At 46.2% G+C, this 24,484-nt stretch overlaps 1 protein-coding gene across 1 annotated transcript in view; it reads right to left on the bottom strand.

The window, feature by feature from the left end:
* Positions 1–24,484, bottom strand: part of CIB4 (calcium and integrin binding family member 4) — a 35,856-nt gene that overhangs the window by 5,885 nt on the left and 5,487 nt on the right. Inside the window, exons 2-3 of the mRNA XM_082218003.1 lie at positions 22,284–22,318; positions 20,804–20,900 (exon numbers count right to left, since the gene is read on the bottom strand). Coding sequence (XP_082074129.1) covers positions 20,804–20,900; positions 22,284–22,318 — 132 coding nt within the window. The remainder of the gene's footprint in view (positions 1–20,803; positions 20,901–22,283; positions 22,319–24,484) is intronic.

Genomic DNA, 24,484 nt, shown 5'->3' with positions numbered 1-24,484 from the left:
AAGTCACAAAAGTGATTGTGCTGGTTTTGGTAGTGGGCTGCATGTGCATTGATATCTGCTGGAGGGGCAAACCCCCCACCTACTCATAAATTCCTACAACAACCCTGATATCCTCTTCAAATGTATGTGGCTTGACAGCAGCACATGTGAACAGGATCCAGGGGTCTTAGCCAGAGGTGTAGCAAAGTCAGGTGGTACCTGGTGCGGGGAAAAATTGTCACCCCCCCACACACACACTGCAAATTTTGGGAATATTTGTGCGATCAATCAGAGGACAGATTTTCACCACAATATTCGTACCAATCATGAGAATCCGCCTGTTGGGGGTAGAAGAAGAAGAAGAGTTTGGATTTGATATCCCGCTTTATCACTACCCGAAGGAGTCTCAAAGTGGCTCACATTCTCCTTTCCCTTCCTCTCCCACAACAAACACTCTGTGAGGTGAGTGGGGCTGAGAGACTTCAGAGAAGTGTAACTGGCCCAAGGTCACCCAGCAGCTGCATATGGAGGAGCGGAGACGCGAACCCGGTTCCCCAGATTATGAGTTCACCGCTCTGAACCACTACACCACACTGGCTCACACTGGTGTGCGAGCATCGCCACACCGATCCGCCGGGGGGGGGATTTGCCACACATACCCCAGGCATGAGACCTGGGTCAAACCGCACCTCCTGCACCCCTTGAGATGCCCATGGTCTTAGCAGATGAGAAGCTTAACATGAGCCCAATGCTGGTAGCTTCGAGAACACTGTCCCACCATCTCATCCTCTGTCGTCCCCTTCTCCTTGTGCCCTCCATCTTTCCCAGCATCAGGGTCTTTTCCAGGGAGTCTTCTCTTCTCAGGAGGTGGCCAAAGTCTTGGAGCCTCAGCTCCAGGATCTGTCCTTCCAGTGAGCACTCAGGGCTGGTTTCCTTATGAGCCCATAGTGTGATGCATTAGCAAAAGAAGAAGAAGAAGCAAATGCTATTCTAGGCTGCATCAACAGAAGTCTAGGGTCCAGATTAAAGGAAGTCATAAAGGTAAAGGGACCCCTGACCGTTAGGTCCAGTCGTGACCGACTCTGGGGTTGTGGCACTCATCTCGATTTATTGGCCAAGGGAGCCGGCGTACAGCTTCCAGGTCATGTGGTCAGCATGACTAAGCCGCTTCTGGAGAACCAGAGCAGCGCATGGAAATGCCGTTTACCTTCCCGCCAGAGCGGTACCTATTTATCTACTTGCACTTTGACGTGCTTTCGAACTGCTAGGTTGGCAGGAGCAAGGACTGAGCAACGGGAGCTCACCCCGTCGCGGGGATTCAAACCGCCATCCTTATGATCGGCAAGCCCTAGGCTCTGTGGTTTAACCCACAGTGCCACCCGCGTCCCAAAGGAAGTCATAGTCCTGCTCTGTTCTGCCTTGGTGAGTCTACATCTGAAATACTGTGTCCAGTTCTGGGCACCACAATTTAGGAAGGATTTTGGCAAGCTGGAAGGTGTGCAGAGAAGGGCGACCGTGAGGATCAAGGGTCTGGAAATCAAGCCTTTTTAAAATAGATCCCATCTCATAGCCCAGAACAGTCATGAGCAGCAAAAGAGAGAGAGGAAGAGAGAGAGAGAGAAAATATCTCCATTGTTCCTCCTGAAAGGAAAATAAGTGCTTTCAAAAGAGTCGTGGACAGTGTGTTGTGCGTGCATTGCTTTCGCTGGAAAGGATGGCTGTGCCCTAAAAAAAAGAGAGGCATTTATTTTTGGGAGAAAGCAAAGCGTCAGAGGCTCAGAAGAGAATGGAAAGCCACTCAGCCCAACCCACCAATTTAGCCAAGGAGCATCATCAGGTGCTGAGCATAAGCGCAGAAGAAGAGGCTGCGGGATGAAGCCCGCATCCTGCTCTCACAGGTGACAGCTGTCTTCATGTGGGGAAACTGAGAAGCAGGATTTGAGCACCGGAGCAACTCTCCCCTCCTGTGGTTTCCACAACTGGGATTCAGACGCACTCCTGCCTCTTGACCGCAGAGGCAGAACAGAGAAGAAGAAGAAGAAGAAGAGTTTGGATTTGATATCCCACCTTTCACTCCCTTTAAGGAGTCTCAAAGCGGCTCACAATCTCCTTTCCCTTCCTCCCCCACAACAAACACTCTGTGAGGTGAGTGGGGCTGAGAGACTTCAGAGAAGTGTGACTGGCCCAAGGTCACCCAGCAGCTGCATGTGGAGGAGCGGAGACGCGAACCCGGTTTCCCAGATTACGAGTCTATCGCTCTTAACCACTACACCACACTGGCTCTCTAGGAGCCGCACTGGCCCGGCTAGGAGCCATCGAGAGCCCTCTTGTCCTCCTCCAAGAATTCATCTTTTCTTTTCTTTTTTGCCTTTGTTGCTTCTTCTTTTTTTAAAATAAAAATAAAAATTATTAGGAATTTCAGCATAACAACTTATCAAAAAAAAATCATCCTCATTCCCCCCATTTCCCCCCTCCCCCCTAAAAAAGAAAAAAAGTAAAACCCACCATCCCACCCCAGACTTCCCTCAGCTCCTTTCTCTGATTTCTCAGCACATGTTATTTTCTGCATGTTTAAAATTGTAAAGCTCCTCAGTTTGTCTATCTGTATATTACCAATAAAAAGTTTGTGAATGCTTATTCAAAACCTGCCAGGGTGTCCAGTTTATTTTGTTGTTTCTTTAAGTACTTTGTAAAAGGTTCCCATTCTTCTTTAAAGTCACAGTTGTCCTTGTCTCGTAGTTTAAGTGTCAATTTCGCCAGTTCCCCATAATCCATCAGTTTCTCTTGCCATAGTTCTTTGGTCGGGATTTCCTCACTCTTCCATCCATGTGCTAGTAAGACACTTGCCGCCATTGTAGCATACAAAAAAATGTTTTTTACTTTCCTTGGCAGGTCTTTTCCTACAATCCCTAACAGAAAAGCTTCAGGCTTTTTTAACAAATGTTAATTGGGACCTCCAAGAATTCATCTCATCCCCTTTTAAAACCATCCAAGTCGGCGGCCATCCCTGCCTCCTGTAGCAGTGAGTTCCATAGTTAATGATGCAATTAATTTCAATAGCAGGGGAATGTCCCAAACTCTGCAGGAAATAACATGATTTATGCTATTTACCCCGTATATGTCCACCTGATCGTTTCAGTCTGCGGAACGGGCACTGTTACAGGTGCCACATAATAGCGGGTTCGCATTTGTCATTGTCCCATACAGAACAACGAAATTGAAAAAATCTACACCAGACATTCAAAACCAACAAGCCTGCTATCCCAGCTATCCCAGCCTAATTAACCCCCTAAAAACTCTGATACCCCATAATTAAATACAACATACTCCCATAGAGACTACCTTAAAGGTAAAGGTAAAGGGACCCCTGACCATTAGGTCCAGTTGAGGATGACTCTGGGGTTGTGGCGCTCATCTCGCTTTACTGGCCGAGGGAGCCGACGTACAGCTTCCAGGTCATGTGGCCAGCATGACGAAACCGCTTCTGGCGAACCAGAGCAGTGCACGAAAACACCGTTTACCTTCCCGCCAGAGCGGTACCTATTTATCTACTTGCACTTTCATAGAATCATAGAATCATAGAGTTGGAAGAGACCACAAGGGCCATCGAGTCCAACCCCCTGCCAAGCAGGAAACACCATCAGAGCACTCCTGACATATGGTTGTCAAGCCTCTGCTTAAAGACCTCCAAAGGAGGAGACTCCACCACACTCCTTGGCAGCAAATTCCACTGTCAAACAGCTCTTACTGTCAGGAAGTTCTTCCTAATGTTTAGGTGGAATCTTCTTTCTTGTAGTTTGGATCCATTGCTCCGTGTCCGCTTCTCTGGAGCAGCAGAAAACAACCTTTCTCCCTCCTCTATATGACATCCTTTTATATATTTGAACATGGCTATCATATCACCCCTTAACCTCCTCTTCTCCAGGCTAAACATGCCCAGCTCCCTTTGACATGCTTTCGAACTGCTAGGTTGGCAGGAGCAGAGACCGAGCAATGGGAGCTCATGCCGTCACGGGGATTCGAACCGCCGACCTTCTGATCGGCAAACCCTAGGCTCTGTGGTTTAACCCACAGCGCCACCTGTGTCCCTTAGAGACTACCTTACACTGCGTTTAAAACCAAAATCGCATTTGGGTCGAAACTGTTTCTCAGGCGGCTAGTCCTAGTCTTTATAACCCTGTACCTTCTTCCAGAAGGCAGAAGCTGAAAGAGATCGTTTCCGGGGTGCGCACTATCCTGCGCTATCTCTGCAACTTTCTTATGGCACCTGGAAGCGTAGATTTGATCCAAGGTGGGAAGAGTGCACCCAATTATTCACAGTTTCTAGTTTAGCAGTGATTTTCATTGTTTTGTCTAATCCTGTTTTAAAGCCTTTGCTGCCCATCGCTGCTTCGTGAGGGAGCAAGTTCCACCATTTAACTCTTCGCTGGGGGAAAAGGACTTCCTTCCTTCTGCCCTAAATCATTCCAACAGCTCCAGTGCTGTGAGAGGGGGAGAAAAAGCCCTTCTCTATCCAGTTTCTCCAAGCAACAGAGAGTTTTGCAAACTTCTGTCATCTCGCTTCTTTGAAATGCCTCTTTCTCTCAAGCGCACCACAAGAACTGGCATGGCTCTCACCCGGCCTTTGCCAGTCTGGGCCCCGTCCAGATATTTGAGGCAACTCTGTATTGCTTGGGGCGTGAGGGAGTTGTGGTCCCACGATGCTGGTCGAAGCCCCTGGAAGCCAATTGAGATGGCACCATGTTTCCTGAAGATGGCAGCCCTCCATCAGCAAAGAGGTTTCCTCCAGCCCATCTCAAATCGCCCACAGAAAACCAACTCCGACACAGTGGTACCTCGATTCGCAAATGCCTTGGTACTCAAACAAGTTTGAACCCAAACGCTGCAAACTAATAATAATAATAATAATAATAATAATAATAATAATAATAAATGAATGAATGAATAATTTTATCTATATCCTGCCCTCCCCGGCCAGAACCGGGCTCAGGGCAGCTAAACTCAAAGTATATTATACATTAAAACATAAAATCAAAAAATCGATTGAAATGCAGTTTAAAATCAAATTAAAATCAGATGGCAACTGACAAATTATAGCTATAGGAGTTGGGGTTGGAAGTAAGTGTTTTGGTTTGTGAACATTTTTCAGAAGCCGAACATGCTCTGTTTTGAGTGTTACACTGAGGTCTGTCTGTTTTTGCTATTTATTTTGCATTTTTGTTTTTGCGGCTCTTTTTGTTTTGTTTTTGTGACTGTGTGGAACCCAGTTCAGCTACTGACTGATTGATTGTGTGACTGCAGTACATGGTTTATTGCTTTCATTTTATGGCTCAGTGGTCTCGTCAGATAGTAAAATTCATGTTAAATCGCTGTTTTAGGGATTGCTTTTAAAAGTCTGGAACGTTTTTCTATGGGAAAGCGCGCCTTGATTTTGGAATGCTTTGGTTTTGGAATGGACTAAGTTTGAGAACCAAGGGACCACTGTGCATCTGAAAAAGAAAACTCCTTTATGCCCCAAGATCAGTCCTCAATGTTGTTATGACAATTTTCTGCATACTGAGGGCATTTTCAGCCCTCCCACCAGCAATTTGTTATTTTGAAAAGAGTACAGAAAGCAAACATCAAGAGGACATTTTGTCTCCATTGCTGTAAATGGAAATAGTTTTGTCTCTGGAGCCAAGACTGGACATTGGCCCTCTGGGCAGAGAGAAGCAAAAGTTACATCCGAGGTCACCAACGAGCCGTCCTTGATTTGAGATCCTGGGTTCAGCCTCTGACAGCATCTCTGGGTTGGGCTTGGAGACATTCCCTGCTTGAAATCCTGGTGTTCTAGACACAAGATCTACCCACCTTGGAAGAATGGCAGATGAAGGTGATAGACTATATGGGATTGGCAGAAATGACTGGCAGAATCCGAGACCAGGGAAAAGAGACGGCGGAAGAAGATTGGAAGAAATTTAAGAACTATCTTAAGAAACATTGTAAAATGAATGAGTGCTAGAATGATGTGGTTTTAGAAATTAAGTGGATTACAGCTGTAAAGATTAAGTTAAAAGAAAAGAAAGGTTAACAATTAGATAAAATTAAGGGTGAGGATTTGCTGAACTAAATATTTGAAATGGGAATGCAGAAAGGGGAGGTATGAGGAGGTCGGGGAAGTAAGTTTTAAGAAAATAAGGTTTTGAAATTATACGTGTTCTATTTTTGTTTGTATTTGTTTGTATTGTTGTGTTTGATTATATAATTTGTGAAACTTTAATAAATATTTATTTAAAAAAAGAAATCCTGGTGTTCTACTGCCAGTCAGTGTAGACAAAACTAAACTGAATGTAATGGTGATCTGACTCAGTACAGTCATACCTCTTGTTATGTTCAGTTTAGGTTATGTCTTTTCAGGTTGCGTCCCGTGGCGACCCGGAAGTACCAGAAAGGGTTACTTCCGGGTTCCGCCGCTCGTGCATGCGCAGATGCGCAAAATGACATCATGCACATGCGCAGAAGCAGCAAATCACAACCCGTGCATGCGCAGATGCGCCACAGCGGGTTGAGCTCTTTTCATGTTGCGAATGGGGCTCTGGAACGGATCCCGTTCGCAACCAGAGGTACCACTGTACAAGGATGGAAAGTTGGGTTAAAACAGACATCATCATCATCATCTATTTATTTATACCCCGCCCATCTGGCTAGGTTTCCCCAGTCACACTGGATGGCTTCCAACATAATTTTAAAAATACAATAAAACATCAGTTACAGATAGGTAGCCGTATTGGTCTGCCATAGTCAAAATAAAAAAATTCCTTCCAGTAGCACCTTAAAGACCAACTAAGTTAGTTCTTGGTATGAGCTTTCGTGTGCATGCACACTTCTTCAGATACACTGAAACAGAAGTTGCCAGATCCTTCTATATAGTGAGAAGGTGGGGAGGGGTATTACTCAGAAGGGTGGTGGGAATGGGAGATTGGCAGATAGCTGAGATGAGCCTGTTGACGACTCTTAACGACTGCAATAGGTCACCTTCTCACCCCCTGCCTTTTCCTGTAGGACCTATTGCAGTTGTTAAGAGTAATACCCCTCCCCACCTTCTCACTATATAGAAGGATCTGGCAACTTCTGTTTCAGTGTATCTGAAGAAGTGTGCATGCACACGAAAGCTCATACCAAGAACTAACTTAGTTGGTCTTTAAGGTGCTACTGGAAGGAATTTTTTTAATAAAACATCAGACATTAAAAATTTCCCTAAACAGGGCTGCCTTCAGATGTCTTCTAAAAGTCAGATAGTTGCTTATTTCCTTGACATCCGGTGGGAGGGCGTTCCACAGGGCAGGCACCACCACCGAGAAGGCCTGGTTCCCTGAAACCTCACTTCTCACAGTGAGGGAACTGCCAGATGGCACTCGGAGCTGGACCCTGGCATCCAGCGTGGAGATGCTCCTTCAGGTATACTGGGCTAAGGCCATTTAGGGCTTTAAAGGTCAGCACCAAAACTTTGAATTGTGCCCAGAAACATACTGGGAGCCAATGCAGATCTCTCAGGACCAGTGTTATGTGGTCCCAGCGGCTGCTCCCAGTCACTAGTCTTGCTGCCGCATTCTGGATTAGTTGTAGTTTCCGGGTCACCTTCAATGAGCTCCACATAGAGCTCATTGCAAGTGAGAGATAACCAGAGCATGCACCACTCTGGCGAGACATTCTGCGGGCAGGTAGGGTCTCATCCTGCATACCAGATGGAGCTGGTAGACAGCTGCCCTGGACACAGAATTGACCTGTGCCTCCATGGACAGCTGTGAGTCCAAAACGACAGGAGGAAAACAACATTCAAATTTCTGTTTTAGACCGCCTTTTCTGTGATGTAGGTATGATGTATCTGGGGGTGGTTTTGATCTACAGGGTGGCAATTTCAAAAGTCTATATAAGGGCGAGGACCCTGCTGCAACAGATCAATAAAGATCAGGCTTACTAGCTGCTTTGCTTCTCAATATTCTCTGGCTGGCCACTGTTATTTTCTCCTCCCAATAGGGAACCTACTTGAGGACTCTATATGGGCTCTTGGGTACACCATAAAGGGAAAAAGGGCATATTTTGTTTACAACACTGGTTTCCCATAATGAGCATCTGGTTTGGCCACAGCGAGAACAGGCTCTGGAGAAGATGGACCCTTGAACCCATTCCTATAGTCTCCTTCTTTCGTTCTTCTCTTTAGAGGAAAAAATCCCTTCTCTCTTTTGGTACAGGTTTCCCACTCCAGCCCCCCAGCACTAAGAAAAGCAGGAAAGTATTATTATTATTATTATTATTATTATTATTATTATTATTATTATGCCTGTTACATGCCAGACCACACAGCCCCGTCCTTTTAAAAGCTAGTTTAGACAACTCTGGGGAGGGAGGGAATTTTCTCCCCGTTGGGCAGGAAAGTGGAGCTTCTCACTTCATAGCTAATATATTTCCCCACCTCAGCAGGAAATCAAGCAAAATGGGAAGAAGTTGAAAGCAAAATAACCTTTACGATTTATTTTTTTAAGTGGCTCAACCCCAAAATGCTGAAAAAATAGCCTCATGCAGTTCTCTCAAAAGCACATTTTTCCCCCACCCAGGGGAGTAACGGGATGTTCCCTGACAGCTTAAATAGCTTCGGCACAGAGAGAGATCTGCAGAAAGCATCCAAGGGGAGAGGCAGGGAATGGAGGAGACCAGACCTTCCCTGGTTGTGCCGCAACCAGGCACATTTCCCTCCCCGCTTTCCCTGAAGGGCTGAAGGGCAGAAGAACCTCCTGGAAGAGACACCAGGGATCATATACATTGTTAATTTTGTGGCTTGGTTGGGAGGGGGGTCAGTCTGGATGATGCCCTGAGATCCCTTCCAGTTCTGTGAGTCTTGCACCCAGTAAGGGTCAGAACATAAGAGAGGAGGCTGCTGAACTGGTCAGGCGAATTTCTTCGCAAAACAGTGACCTTAATGTTAAGTTGTGGGTGAACATATCAGACGACACAGCAATTCTGCAAACAGCTCTTGTTTATTCACAGGTCAGAACAGAACTGAACTGAAGGGTTCAGCCAGCCTGCTTATATAGAGCTCCACTACAACGTAACTGTAACAACCTTCTGTAACTATCCAATCACTGAACGTCACTTTCGACCCCTTATTTGCATATGTGGACCTGAACTATCTACAGTATCCCCCTGCTGGCCCAGGGTGAGAACTTCAGTACATAACACTTAGCTGGCCACTCAAATGTCCTCATCAGCATCCCAAAAGGAAGGAACCAAGTTGCAAGAGCTACAACTAAAGGATGGGGTCCTCCAGGTCAGACAAAGGCAAAGTCAGCCCTCCAGATGTTTTGGGACTACAGCTCCCATGATCCCTAGCTAGCAGGACCAGTGGTCAGGGATGATGGGAATTGTAATTACTTCCGGGTTTCGCCGCTCACACATGCGCAGAAGCACAAAATGACGTCATGCACAGAAGCGGCAAATTGCAACGAATTGCGTTCTTTTCATGTTGCAAATGAGCCTCCAGAACGGATCACGTTCGCAACCAGTGGTACCACTGTACTGGTTTGTGTTTGTGTTTTTAGTTTATCAGTGATTTTAACTGTTTTTGAACATTTTAAATGTTTTTAAAATTGCTTCCCCTTCCCTTTTTTCCCTTCTTTTTTTTGGGGGGGGGGAAAACTGCTTTAAGGTTTTGTTTTGTCTTTACCATGAAGCAGAGTTTTACAATCAAGATAGTGTGGCCAAGTGGCTAGTGTCAGACTAGGGACCCGGGAGAGCCCAGGATCCCCGTTCCCACAGCCCTGAAGACCTTGACCCAGTCCCTGCCTCTTATTCCAACCTAGCTCACAGGGCTGTTGTGGAATTTAAACAAGGTGGGGATAACTTATGCATGCCAACTTGTACTGTGTTGGATGTTGGAATGAATCCACGACAGACGAGTAGCAGGTGTCATTGAGAGGCGTCTGCCGGGGCGAGCCCCGGGAACTCTCTTTTATTGAATATTACAAACATTGCCACAGGTGTGCTTGTGGCTAATTGGTTGATACAAACATAAAGCAACTTGTTGCTGATTGGTTAACATAAGTACAAGGTGGGAATTACATGTGAACATTACAGATAGGTAGCCGTGTTGGTCTGCCATAGTCAAAATAAAAAAATTCCTTCCAGTAGCACCTTAAAGACCAACTAAGTTAGTTCTTGGTATGAGCTTTCATGTGCATGCACACTTCTTCACTTCTTCACACTTCAGGTATCTGAAGAAGTGTGCATGCACACGAAAGCTCATACCAAGAACTAACTTAGTTGGTCTTTAAGGTGCTACTGGAAGGAATTTTTTTATGTGAACATTAATCACCAATAGATTAAAGGCTGGGAAACGAAGGTGGAACTAGACAGGCATGAAACCTCCTAATTAAATTATAACTAAAGATTGATATAACATGACTAAAACAATTACTAATGATTGATCATAACATGAAAGAATATAATAATTGAATTCCGTAGATGTGGTCAGCTGTGCATTAAGAACAGGTCATAGTGACAGTCTAAGGAAATGAGGGAATGTCTTGGTCTTTGGAACAGGAACAGTGCAAAAGCAGAGAAAAGCTTATAAGCAAGACTTCCCAGAATGCAAGAGAAAAGAAGCAATGCTTCCCCATAATGCAGCAGTTATGTGCAGAAAGAGGACTTCCCTTTAGTTGGAAGCCGCCCAGAGTGGCTGGGGTATAAATAATGACATTATTATTATTCTGAACAAGCAGATGGGATGTAAAGTCAGCAAATGGAAATTCCGACGAAAGAAGAATGGCAGATAAAATTAATGGACTATGCAGAATTGGATAAAATGACAGGAAGGATTCAAAACCTGCAGGACCAGGGATTCACAGAAGATTGGAAGAAGTATGTGAACTATCTGAAGAGCAATTGTAATCAACAAATTACACTAGTAGGACTACAAGAGGTTTTGTAAGGAGAAATATACGAAACGTTATAATGCAGACAAAGAATAGAGATACTAGTTATGAGATTTAAATGTAATAGGGAAAGTAAGAAATGTATACTAAGAGATTAGAACATTTTTCAGACAGGATTGATGGAAGTCACAAAAAATGTATCAGATGTAAAAGTATGTTTAATTACTGTTGAAAATGATATGCTAAAAATTAATAAAAATTTATATTAGAAAAAGTAAATGCAGCAAATGAATAAATAACATGTTACAGAAAAAAATAAATAACTTGTCTAACTTTTGCGCACTTAAAGAATGATAGTGATGCTTTCATCTGGTTGCCTGATATCCATTTCTGCCCTCTAACAAACATGAGAATCCTGGGCATTTCCACAACCGTTTTGCTTTTTCTAACAGATCTCTGCACCATCCCGGAGTCTGTAAGGAGCTTTTTTTAAAAGAGAAGAAGAAAACCCGGCTGACTTTCAACAGTTTTTAAATCTCCAGCCCAGTGTTGCTAAGTGACTTGCAATTGAGGTGGAAATCCTCACCCTACTAGAGAGCATGGCGATGGCGCAGATGTAACTCCTGATGAGAAAAAGAGAAGAAGCTATTTGCCAGAGCACAGGCTGCATCCCAAAAAGCTGTCACAGAAGCCCATTTGATCAATGCAAAGTTCTGCATTTAGTATTCCGAGGAAATGGCTTTTTGCCTGCGGGGGAAATTCTTCATTTAAGTACAGAGGCAGGGAGGTGGGCTGGAATGGCTACAGAAGGGACCTTGAAATAGGGAGAGTTTGTGATTTTCAGTCCTGCGGGGTGGGGATGAGGGGACAGACAAGAGGGGCTCTCCAGGGAGCTGCTGAATAAAATAATTCAGAGGTGAGGAATGGCCTGTTCCTACATTATCTTTTTAAAAGGAACAGATTTTAAGTGACGTTTTGGAAAACCACACTTGGGGGAGAGAGGGTTCAGGGGAGATAACGATAATTCAATAAATGCAAAATTGTTAGACCATAGCAGTCTAAAGGGGTGTGGGCGATGAGATGCTCAGAAAATAATAATAATAATAATAATAATAATAATAATAATAATAATAATAATAATAATTTATTTATACCCCGCCCATCTGGCTGGAACCAGAAAAGACCCTGATGTTGGGAAAGATGGAGGGCGCAAGGAGAAGGGGACAACAGAGGACGAGATAGTGGGACAGTGTTCTCAAAGCTACCAGCATGAGTTTGACCAAACTGCGGGAGGCAGTGGAAGACAGGAGGGCCTGGCGTGCTCCGGTCCAGGGGGTCACAAAGAGGCGGACATGACTAAACAACTAAACAACAACAACATTAATAAAAGCCAGGCAGTTATTTAGATGACTCCTGCTCTTTCTTCCTGCCCGAAAGGCTTCAGCCGGCTGACACTCCATACGCAGATTGAGGATTTAAATTTATACCTGCCCTGTGGAAAACGCACCCTCTAATTTTCAGAGCAGGCGCTGTTTGGCCCATTACCATGCCAGGATTCGGCAGCAAAAAAAGCAGGCTCATTAAGATGCGGCTGTTTCCCTCTCCGAAAACATTGCAAAGCGTCTTCCTTGCTTTTGTACTGAACCTCCCTCCCTAATTAGGCTGCGTCGCAGAAGCCGGCTATTTTCAGTGTCGCCTTTTGACACTCGCGAGCCGTGTCAACAAACACAAATAGATGGCTGGCTTTGGGCTTGTTGTTGTTGTTGTTTTTAATAAATAGAATCGTAGAATGGCAGAGTTGGAAGGGACCCAAAATGTTCATCTAGTGTAACCTCCTGAATTGCAGGAATCTTAGCTAAAGAATCTCCAATGGATAGTAAGCCAACCTCTGTTTAACAACCTCTAGTAGTGATGTATGGAAGTGAGAGTTGGACCATAAAAAAGGCTGATCAGCAAAGAATGGATGCTTTGGAATTCTGGTGCTGGAGGAGACTCTTGAGAGTCCCATGGACTGCAAGAAGATCCAACCTCTCCATTCTGAAGGAAATCAGCCCTGAGTGCTCCCTGGAAGGACAGATCCTGAAGCTGAGGCTCCAAGACTTTGGCCACCTCATGAGAAGAGAAGACTCCCTGGAAAAGACCCTGATGTTGGGAAAGATGGAGGGCACAAGGAGAAGGGGATGACAGAGGATGAGATGGTGGGACAGTGTTCTCGAAGCTACCAGCATGAGTTTGACCAAACTGCGGGAGGCAGTGGAAGACAGGAGTGCCTGGAGTGCTCTGGTCCAGGGGGTTACAAAGAGTCGGACACCACTAAACAACTCAAGAACAAGTAAATAGTATACAATTTAGTTTATTCAGCTGTCAGTGATCCAATGCTTTCTCCCAGTGCACAGGAATGTGGATCCATCTGAGGTCATTCTAGAGATGTCATATTGTAGAATCATAGAATTGTAGAAGAGGAGGAAGAAGAAGAGGAGGAGGAGGAGGAGGAGTTTGGATTTGATATCTTGCCTTATCACTACCCAAAGGAGTCTCAAAGTGGCTAACGTTCTCCTTTCCCTTCCTCCCCAACAACAAACACTCTGTGAGGTGAGTGGGGCTGAGAGACTTCAGAGAAGTGGGACTGGCCCAAGGTCACCCAGCAGCTGCAGGTGGAGGAGCGGGGAAGCGAACCCTGTTCCCCAGATTACGAGACTACCGCTCTTAACCACTACGCCACACTGGCTCCAACTATGGAGGTCGAAAACAGTCACTGAGGGTGTCCATGGGCCTGCAAGTTCTTCTCAAGTTCTTATGTAACAGGATGCTGAGCTAAAGATCTGCCGTGGCCCTGATCCAGCAGGCTCTCATGTCCTTCTCTCTCCCTCTGTGCTGCCAGAAACCTCCAGAAGCCGCAAGGCAAAGGCAGTGGTAAGCGGCACAGTTAAATTTGCCAGCTCCTCAAGAGCTCCCTGGGATTATCTGCGCATGTGAGCGAACGCAGCGGCACTCTCCTGATAGTGCAGCACAGGGATCCTGACAAGGCTGTCGGTTGCCAAATGGCACCATGTCGAACATCGCTTGCCGGATCTCTCACGGAGCTCTTTGCAAGGCAGCCCTCGAGGAGAGGGAATTAATCATCCCAGCCATGTTCAGCTTCCCTGCGTGCCATCATTTCTCTCCCTGACAGCCACGTCTCTTAGCGGTGGCCAAAAACATCCCAGTGATCCTTATTTAGAAATTCAGCAGCGAGCATTGGGTTGGAAAGCAGCGAGCTTAAAGGCTTCTGAACTGTGCAACAAAAGCAAACTCTCTTTTGTGTCGGTTGCTTTGCAAATACAAGGTGACATTCTTCTCTCTCTGCAAAAACAGAACATTTGCAGCCCTCTCTCTCCCCTCTGCCCTGCCTCCAAATTAAGGTGCTATTTCTGCCAGCAATGTTTTCGGGTGCTACAGATGCTTAGCGAATGTCTCACACCCCCATGACGACCTCAGATGGACCCACACTTCTGTGCTATCAGAGGCAGCATCAAATATCTCTAGGCTGCATCAACAGTACAGCGGTCACACAAAGCGACATAAAACTACCACTCTATTCTGCCTTGGTCAGACCCCACCTGGAGTCCTGTGTCCACCACAATTTAAGAAGGACATTGGCAAGGTGTGCAGAGATGTGCAGCTAGGTTGATCAGGGGTCTGGAAACCAAGCCTGATGAGGAACAGATGAAGGAGCTGGGGATGTTTAGACTGGGAAAGAGGAGACTGAGAGGAGATAATGAGAGCCATCTTCAAATATCTGCCGCATGGAAGAGGGAACAAGCTTGTTTTCTCCTGCTCTGGAGGGTAGGATCCAAAACAATGGCTTCGAGTTACAATAAAGGTAAAAGTAAAGGGACCCCTGACCATTTTGTCCAGTCGTGGCTGACTCTGGGGTTGTAGCGCTCATCTCACTTTACTGGCCGGCGTACAGCTTCCGGGTCATGTGGCCAGCATGACTAAGCCGCTTCTGGCAAACCAGAGCAGCTCACGGAAACGCTGTTTACCTTCCCGCCGGAGCGGTACCTGTTTATCTACTTGCACTTTGACGTTCTTTCGAACTGCTAGGTTGGCAGGAGCTGGGACCAAGCAACAGGAACTCACCCCGTCACGGGGATTCGAACCGCCAACCTTCTGATCGCCAAGCCCTAGGCTCAGTGGTTTAACCCACAGCGCCACCCGCATCCCTAAGTTACAATAAAAGTGATCCCAAATAACACCAGGAAGAACTTTCTGATGGCAAGAGCTGTTCAACAGTGGAACGAACTCCCTCTGGACTTTTTTTGGTGGACTCTCCTTCCTTGGAAGTATTTAAGCCAGGGGTCAGCAAACTTTTTCAGCAGGGAGCCGGTCCACTGTCCCTCAGACCTTGTGGGGGGCCAGACTACATTTTGATGAAAAAAATGAGCGAATTCCTATGCCCCACAAATAACCCAGAGATGTATTTTAAATAAAAGGACACATTCTACTCATGTAAAAACACGCTGATTCCCGGACCGTCCACGGGTCGGATTGAGAAGGCGATTGGGCTAGATCTGGCCCCCGGGCCTTAGTTTGCCTACCCCTGGCCTAAAGCAGGGGTCAGCAAACTTTTTCAGCAGGGGGCCGGTCCACTGTCCCTCAGACCATGTGGTGGGCCAGACTATATTTTGAAGGAAAAAAATGAACAAATTCCTATGCACCACAAATAACCCAGAGATGCATTTTAAATAAAAGGACACATTCTTTGTTGTTTAGTTGTTTAGTCATGTCCGACTCTTCGTGACCCCCTGGACTAGAGCACGCCAGGCACTCCTGTCTTCCACTGCCTCCCGCAGTTTGGTCAAACAGGCTGGTAGCTTCGAGAACACTGTCCAACCATCTCGTCCTCCATCGTCCCCTTCTCCTTGTGCCCTCCATCTTCCCCAACATCAGGGTCTTTTCCAGGGAGTCTTCTCTTCTCCTGAGGTGGCCAAAGTCTTGGAGCCTCAGCTTCAGGATCTGTCCTTCCAGTGAGCCCTCAGGGCTGATTTCCTTCAGAATGGAGAGGTTGGATCTTCTTGCAGTCCATGGGACTCTCCAGAGTCTCCTCCAGCACCATTCTACTCATGTAAAAACACCAGGCAGGCCCCACAAATAACCCAGAGATGCATTTTAAATAAAAGGACACATTTTACTCATGTAAAAATACGCTGATTCCTGGACCGTCCAAGGGCCGGATTAAGAAGGTGATTGGGCTGGATCCGGCCCCCGGGCCTTAGGTTGCCTACCCCTGATTTCAGCAGAGGTTGGACGGCCATCTCTCATGGCTGCTTTAGCTGAGATTCCTGCAGTGCAGGGGGTGGGACTAGATGACCCGGGGTCTCTTCCTATTCTAAAATTCTGTGGCCCAGCTAGTCCAGATGCGTCAATGGGAAACTGGCAAGCAGGACGCAAACACAAGAGCAACTCTCACCTCCTGAGGTTTCCAGCAATTGTGGTTCAGAAGCATCGCTGCCTCTGTGAATCTGTCTAATCCTCTTTTCTTCTAACATTCTTGGTTCTTAAGTGCCATCAAGACATAGCAATGGTGTTTCTGGAGTGCTGTGTGTGTGTTTGTGTGGTGGGGCAGCTTTAAATTGTCCCTTTGCACCAGCTATCCTAAATATCACCCCAGCCCTGTGATATTTTCAGAGGAGTGGGATCGCATTTCCCAGTTGCGAGGAGTCCGCTTCAACAAATGCCGATCGCCTCCTCCTGCGTCCTCCTATGCAAATAGCGTTAATTAAATGTGCAAAAAAATGTAAACATGCTCGCTGTAATCCAAATTGACAGTGTGGCTAAATATATTTATTTCCCGGGTTTTAATTAAACCCCGCAGTGGCTGAATCTTTAAACATGACTTGCATGGGCTCTGGTGAAAGAGGCCTGAGTTGTGGATCAGGAGGCGCAATTAGCACTCGCTGGCTTTGTGGCCGTCTCAGCTATTGTCTTGCAGGGGGGAGTCTTGCCTTAAATGCAAAGATATTATTTCGCCGACAAAGGTCCGTATAGTTAAAGCTATGGTTTTCCCAGTAGTGATGTATGGAAGTGAGAGCTGGACCATAAAGAAGGCTGATCGCCGAAGAATGGATGCTTTTGAATTCTGGTGCTGGAGGAGACTCTTGAAAGTCCCATTGACTGCAAGAAGATCAAACGCATCCATTCTGAAGGAAATCAGCCCTGAGTGCTCACTGGAAGGACAGATCCTGAAGCTGAGGCTCCAAGACTTTGGCCGCCTCATGAGAAGAGAAGACTCCCTGGGAAAGACCCTGATGTTGGGAAAGATGGAGGGCACAAGGAGAAGGGGACGACAGAGGACGAGATAGTGGGACAGTGTTCTCGAAGCTACCAGCATGAGTTTGACCAAACTGCGGGAGGCAGTGGAAGACAGGAGTGCCTGGCATGCTCTGGTCCAGGGGGTCACGAAGAGGTGGACACGACTAAACAACTAAACAACAACAACATTATTTTTTTTGGGGGGGGGAGAGTGTTGCATCCTAGCAGAGGTTCACCTGCATTTCCTGATGCTGCAGAAAGGTTTTTGGAGACTTTGCTTTCCTTGCCTGGCTTGTCATGTTGAACCAAATCCCTTGCCTAGGATGTCCTTTTTGGGCTAGAACCCCATGGGACTGGGACAGAACAACCACCTACTGCATTGCAAGGGGTCGACTAGAAACTTCAGCTGGTGCAAAATTCAGCAGCTAGATTGCTCAGCGGAGTAAGTCAGTTTGAGCATATGACACAGATCCTGGTCCAACTGCACTGGCTACCGATTAGTTTCCAGGTCCAATTCAAAGTGATGGTTTTGACCTATAAAGCCTTAAATGGCTCAGAACCCCAATACCTCAAGGACCACCACTTGCCATATGAATCTACCCAGACCCTGAGATCATCTTCTGAGGCCCTCCTTCGCGTACCTCCTCCTTGAGAGGTCTGGAGGGTGGGAACACGAGAGCAGGGTCTTCTCTGCAGTGGCTCCCCAGAATGTTCTCCCCAGGGAAGTTCGCTTGGCACCTTCATTATACACCTTTAGGCGCCAGGCAAAAACGTTCCTTTTTAACCAGGCCTTTGTTTGACCGATCAACATCTTATACCTTTGGATTATTTTCATTTTTGATGTTATATATTGTGATTTTTATTGTACCTCTGGGTATAGGGCGGTAAATAAATTCAACAAATATCATAAATGATAATAAAGACCTTTTGGGTCCCTTCCAACTCTACAGTTTTATGATTCTATTCCAGGGGTCAGCAAACAACGGTCCCCGGGCCGGATCAGGCCCACCTGGGTCCTAAATCCGGCCCACACCATGAAGCTGCAACTAGCCGCAAAGCCAAGACAATGGCGGCAGAAGGAAGAGGCCAAGTGGCAGTGGCTCTGCCAATCAAACGCCACTGAGGTAAACCAGTCGTGGTGTTTGAGTGGCAGAGCTGCCATCACTTGGTATCTTCCTCCCATCACTGTCACCGACTGTCTGGCCAGAGTGGTGCATGCTCTGGTTATCACCTGCTAGGACTACTGCAATACGCTCTATGTGGGGCTACCTTTGAAGGTGACCCGGAAACTACAACTAATCCAGAATGCGGCAGCTAGACTGGAGACTGGGAGCGGCTGCCGAGACCACATAACACCGGTCTTGAAAGACCTACACTGGCTCCCAGTATGTTTCCAAGCACAATTCAAAGTGTTGGTGCTGAGCTTGAAAGCCCTAAACGGCCTCGATCCTGTATACCTGAAGGAGCGTCCCCACCCCCATCGTTCAGCCCAGACACTGAGGTCCAGCTCCGAGGGCCTTCTGGCGGTTCCCTCACTGCGAGAAGCCAAGTTACATGGAACCAGGCAGAGGGCCTTCTCGGTGGTGGCGCCCACCCTGTGGAACGCTCTCCCACCAGATGTCAAGGAAATACAGTGGAAGCAAAGTTCTCAACCCGAGGTACTATTTCTGGGTTAGCGGAGTCTGCAACCTGAAGCCTATGTAAACAGAAGCATATGTAACCCGAGGTACCACTGTAAACAACTACCTGACTTTTAGAAGATATCTGAATGCAGCCCTGTTTGGGGAAGTTTTTTGTGTTTGATGTTTTATTGTGCTTTTAATATTCGGTTGGGAGCCGCCCAGAGTGGTGGGGAAACCCAGCCAGATGGACGGGGTATAATAATAATAATAATAATAATAATAATAATAATAATAATAATAATTAGTTTTGAAAAATCTGCATTTAAATCTGCATTCTGAAAGCTTTTTTAAAAAAATTATTTTTCTGACACGTTTCTAGGTATATTTTCCTCTGAAAAGTACACCTTTCAGAGCTTATTTTGATATGCTTAAACATCCGAGGAGTGCATTGCAACTTAAAGAGAATCCACGAGGAGGTCAGTTTGTAGCAGGGCAGGCAAATGCCAGGTCCCAGCTCAGAGGATGGGCGAATGAATGGAAAGGTTTGCTTAGCAGACCTGCCCCATCCCCAAATTGCCTTCCGGGGCTGTTCTGTGCACCGAGGAGAAAGTAATGAAGTGAGAGTTCGTTAGGAAGAAGGCACAGAATCCTTCTTTTTTGTGCAGTCACCCCAGGATGGCTGGGAGGTTCAAGTTAATTAAAAGTGTTGGATTTTTGAAGGGAGTTGGGTTTTGCACATGAGCGCTTGGGTTGGGAGGCAGCAAGTGAAAAGAAGGCTTTGCAACCAATGCAAACATTGCATAATGTCTGGGATTCAATAATAATAATATTATAATAATTTATTATTTGTACCCTGCCCATCTGGCTTGGTTTCCCCACCACTCTGGGTGGCTTCCAACAAAGATTAAAAATACATTAAAATGTCACACATTAAAAACTTCCCTGAACAGGGCTGCCTTCAGATGTCTTCTGAATGTCAGGTACCGTATTTTTCGACCTATAGGACGCACTTTCCCCCCTCCAAAAATGAAGGGGAAATGTGTGTGCGTCCTATGGGGTGAATACAGGCTTTCGCTGAAGCCTGGAGAGCGAGAGGGGTCAGTGCGCACCGACTCCTGTCGCTCTCCAGGCTTCAGGAAGCTGTCCGCTAGCCGTGGGAGACGCAGCTCTCCCACGGCTAGCGGAGAGCTTGCCAGCACCCAGAAGCTTGGGGCGCGCTGAGCTCAGCATGCCCCAAGCTTCGGGATTAGCGCAGCTCTACGCTAGCTCTACATGGGATAGCAGCCCCGCACCTGGGGGGGAAATAATTTTTTTTCTTTATTCCCCCCCCCAAAAAAAAACTAGGTGCATCCTATGGGCCGGTGCAAAAAATATGATAATTGTTTACAGTGGTGCCCCGCAAGACGAATGCCTCGCAAGACGGAAAACTCGCTAGACGAAAGAGTTTTCCGTTTTGGAGGTGCTTCGCAAAACAAATTTCCTGTGGGCTTGCTTCGCAAGACGAAAATGTCTTGCGAGTTCCTGCAGGGTTCCCCCCCCCTTTTTCTAAGCCACTAAGCCGCTTATCAGCTGATCCGATCAGCAGAGAAGCCGCTAAAAGCCGCTAAAAGCCGCTAAAAGCGCTAATAGCACTAATCCGCTAATCCGTCAATGGGCTTGCTTCGCAAGACGGAAAAACCGCTAGACGAAGAGAATCACAGAACGGATTCTTTTCGTCTTGCGAGGCACCACTGTATTTCCTTGACATCTGATTTGATATCCCACTTTATCACTACCCTAAGGAGTCTCCAAGCGGCTCACACTCTCCTTTCCCTTCCTGCCCCACAACAAAGGTGAGTGGGGCTGAGAGACTTCAGAGAAGTGGGACTGGCCCAAGGTCACCCAGCAGCTGCAGGTGGAGGAGCGGGGAAGCGAACCCGGTTCACCAGATTACGAGTCTATCGCTCTTAACCACTACACCACACTGGGCAGGTCACACTCTCATCTCGCTGGTAGGCTTACCTTCAGCTGGGGCCAGGTGGAGACCTGATCTGAGGTGAGTTTCTCCTGTCTATAATCCTTTCCTCGAGGGCAGTCATTGCAGAAAGCATCATAGATTCTGAAAGCGAAGGAAAAGGGCAGGCTGTTAGCTGGGCTGGGCTTGCACCATCAAGGCTCCTTAAGAAAATACAGTGGCACCTTGGTTCTCAAACAACTTGGAACCCAAACACTGCAAACCCAGAAGTAAGTGTTCCGGTTTGTGAGCTTTTTTCAGAAGCTGAATGTGCTCCATTTTTAGTGTTGCACTTCCAATTTGAGTGCTACACTTCTGCTTTGATTGTTATTTGATATTTATTTTGCGTTTTTGTTTTTGCAGCTCTTTTTGTGACTGTTCTGCTACTGATTGATTGATTGATGGGGTGACTGCAGTACACTGTTTACTGCTTTCATTTTATGGATCAATGGTCTCGTTAGACTGTAAAATTCATGTTGCATTGCTGTTTGAGGGGCTGTTTTTAAATGGAAAGGATTAATCCATTGCGCCTTACTTTCTATGGGAAAGCACGCCTTGGTTTTGGAACGCTTTGGTTTTGGAACGGACTTCCGGAACAGATTAAGTTTGAGAACCAAGGGAGCACTGTACCATAATAGCTTGAGAAGGGTCTGTTGGATCAGGCCAGTCGCCCATCTCATATAGCTTCCTGTTCTCACAGTGGCCCGACCGGATGCCTCTCTGAAGCCCACTTTTTAGGAGGACTCAAATAACACTTGTAATGTAACAAGGACTTTGGATATAATGGACAATCAAATAATTGGAGTGGCTTAAAATATGCAATAAAAAAGGACAAGTACAGAACCCATGGAGCAGTGGAGGGAAGTCAAAAGATTCAAGAGAATCTTGTGTGTCTGTTTTTATTTGTGATTTGGAATGTAAACATTAATTTGCAAAACCAAATAAAAATTAGTATTTTTAAAAAAGCTCTGCAAGAGGGATAAGGGTCGCGGGTGGCGCTGTGGGTTAAACCACAGAGCCTAGTACTTGCCGATCAGAAGGACGGCGGTTCGAATCCCCGCAATGACGGGGTGAGCACCCGTTGCTCGGTCCCTGCTCCTGCCAACCTAGCAGTTCAAAAGCACATCAAAGTGCAAGTAGATAAGTAGGTACCGCTCCGGTGGGAAGGTAAACGGTGTTTCCGTGCGCTGCTCTGGTTTGCCAGAAATGGCTTAGTCATGCCGGCCACATGACCCGGAAGCTGTACGCCGGCTCCCTCGGCCAGTAAAGCGAGATGAGTGCTGCAACCTCAGAATCGTTTGCGACTGGACTTAACGGTCAGGGGTCCTTTACCTTTTTAACAACTCTCAGTACCCTTAACAAACTATAATTCTCGGGATTCTTTGGGGAAAGTCATCACTGTTTAAATGTATGGGGTGAACTCAAGATGCCTGTACATAAATAGCAGGACCGGAGAGCAGCTAGGAGCCAAAACAGAGATGCACTTACCGTAGAATCTCCCCCTTGGTAAGAAATGTCAGCACCTGCGGGAGAGATTATGCAACAACATGAACCATATATTGGACTTTTTAGTAGGAATTGTACAGTAGGTGCAGAGATACTGAAGGAGCAGAAAATACACTGTTCATGTCTTTACATGAGCACCCAGCTCATGTTATAAAATACACATCACAAGAACATAAGGTAAATAGAGAATTCTGTTCTCACAATGGCCAGCCGCATCCCTCAATGGGAAACCCAAAAGCAGGATTTGAGCATAGGTGCACCCTCCTCTTCAGTGATTTCTAGCTACAGGTACAGTGGTACCTCAGGTTACATACGCTTCAGGTTACAGACTCCACTAACCCAGAAATAGTGCTTCAGGTTAAGAACTTGGCTTCAGGATGAGAACAGAAATCGTGCTCTGGCAGCGCAGCAGCAGCAGGAGGCCCCATTAGCTAAAGTGGTGCTTCAGGTTAAGAACAGTTTCAGGTTAAGTACGGACCTCCAGAACAAATTAAGTACATAACCTGAGGCACCACTGTATTTAGAAGCAGCTTCTTCCTCCTCCTCCTCTTCTTCTTCTTCTTCTTTGGCAATCACTTGTAGCCCAGTAAGATTGTCTTTAATAATAATAATAATAATAATAATAATAATAATAATAATAATAAATTATTTATGTCCCGCCCTCCCCAGCTGAAGCCGGGCTCAGAGCGGCTAACAACAATAAAAGTGACACAGCATTCTAAAATCAATTCATTATATAATCAGTTCAAATCAAATTCATGGCAACCATTGGGCTAGAGTTCTGTGAGGATCACCGAAGGAGGGGGTCAGACTGTGCCTTGGCCAAAGGCCTGGTGAAACAGCTCCGTCTTGCAGGCCCTGCGGAAAGATGTCAAGTCCCACAAGGCCCTAGTCTCTTGGGACAGAGCGTTCCACCAGATCGGGGCCACGGCCGAAAAAGCCCTGGCTCTGGTTGAGGCCAGCCTGACCTCCCTGTGGCCCGGGATCTCCAAGATGTTTTTGTTTGCTGGCAGAAATGACTGGCAGAATCTGAAACCAGGGAAGAGAGACGGCGGAAGAAGATTGGAAGAAATTTAAGGACTATCTTGGGAAATATTATAAAATTAGTGAATGTTAGATTGATGTTGGACTGAATAAGGGGTTATCAGCTGTAATGATTAAGATAATTGGGGGGGGGAGCAGAAAGAAAGGTGTAAAGTTAAGTGAAAATTAAGGGCGAGGATTTGCTGAAGGAATAATTTGAATTGGAATACAAAAAGGGGAGGTATGAGGAGGTCCGAGAAATAAGTTAAAAGAAAATAAGTGAATGAAATTATATGTGTTTTTAATTTTTGTATTTTTGTTTTTTTGTCTTTTTTGTATAAACTTTGAAAAGTTAATAAATATGTTTTTAAAAAAACCAAGATGTTTTTGTTTGAAGACCATAAGGTCCTCCGTGGGACATACCAGAGAGGCGGTCCCATAGGTACGAGGGTCCTGGGCCGGTTTTAACAATGAGAGTTGTGTACAGCTATTAACCAAATGGAAAACAACCAAGCCAGCGGACCTGATGGGATACCTGCCGAAGTCTTCAGAGTGGGTGGGATTTCAAAGCACTGCTGCCTTCAGCTGTGGATCCAGGGCTTAGACATCCTGGCTAGTAGTCATCTCCACCCCCATTGTTCAGCCCTTACACTGAGGTCCAGCTCTGAGGGCTTTCTGGCAGTTCCCTCATTGCGAGAAGTGAGATTACAGGGAACCAGGCAGAGGGCCTTCTCGGTGGTGGTGCCCGCTCTGTGGAACGCCCTCCCACCAGATGTCAAGGAAATAAACAACTATCTGACTTTTAGAAGACATCTGAAGCTATAGGGAAGTTTTTAATGTTTGTCGGTTTAATGTGTTTTTAATAATCGTTGGGAGCTGCCGAGGGTGGCTGGGGAAACCCAGCTAGATGGGAGTGGTAGAAATATTATTACAGTGGTACCTCGTGTTAAGTACTTAATTCATTCCAGAGGTCCGTTCTTAACCTGAAACTGTTCTTAACCTGAAGCATCACTTTAGCTAATGGGGCCTCCCGCTGCTGCCGCAACGCCGGAGCACAATTTCTGTTCTCATCCTGAAGCAAAGTTCTTAACCCGAGGTTCTATTTCTGAGTTAGCGGAGTCTGTAACCTGAAGCGTATGTAACCCAAGGTACCACTGTAG

Source organism: Podarcis vaucheri (genome assembly GCF_965113315.1).
Source record: "Podarcis vaucheri genome assembly, chromosome: 3".
Lineage (NCBI taxonomy): Eukaryota > Metazoa > Chordata > Lepidosauria > Squamata > Lacertidae > Podarcis > Podarcis vaucheri.
The sequence above is the reverse complement of the archived record's forward strand: the minus strand, read 5'-3'. Positions and strand labels throughout refer to the sequence as shown.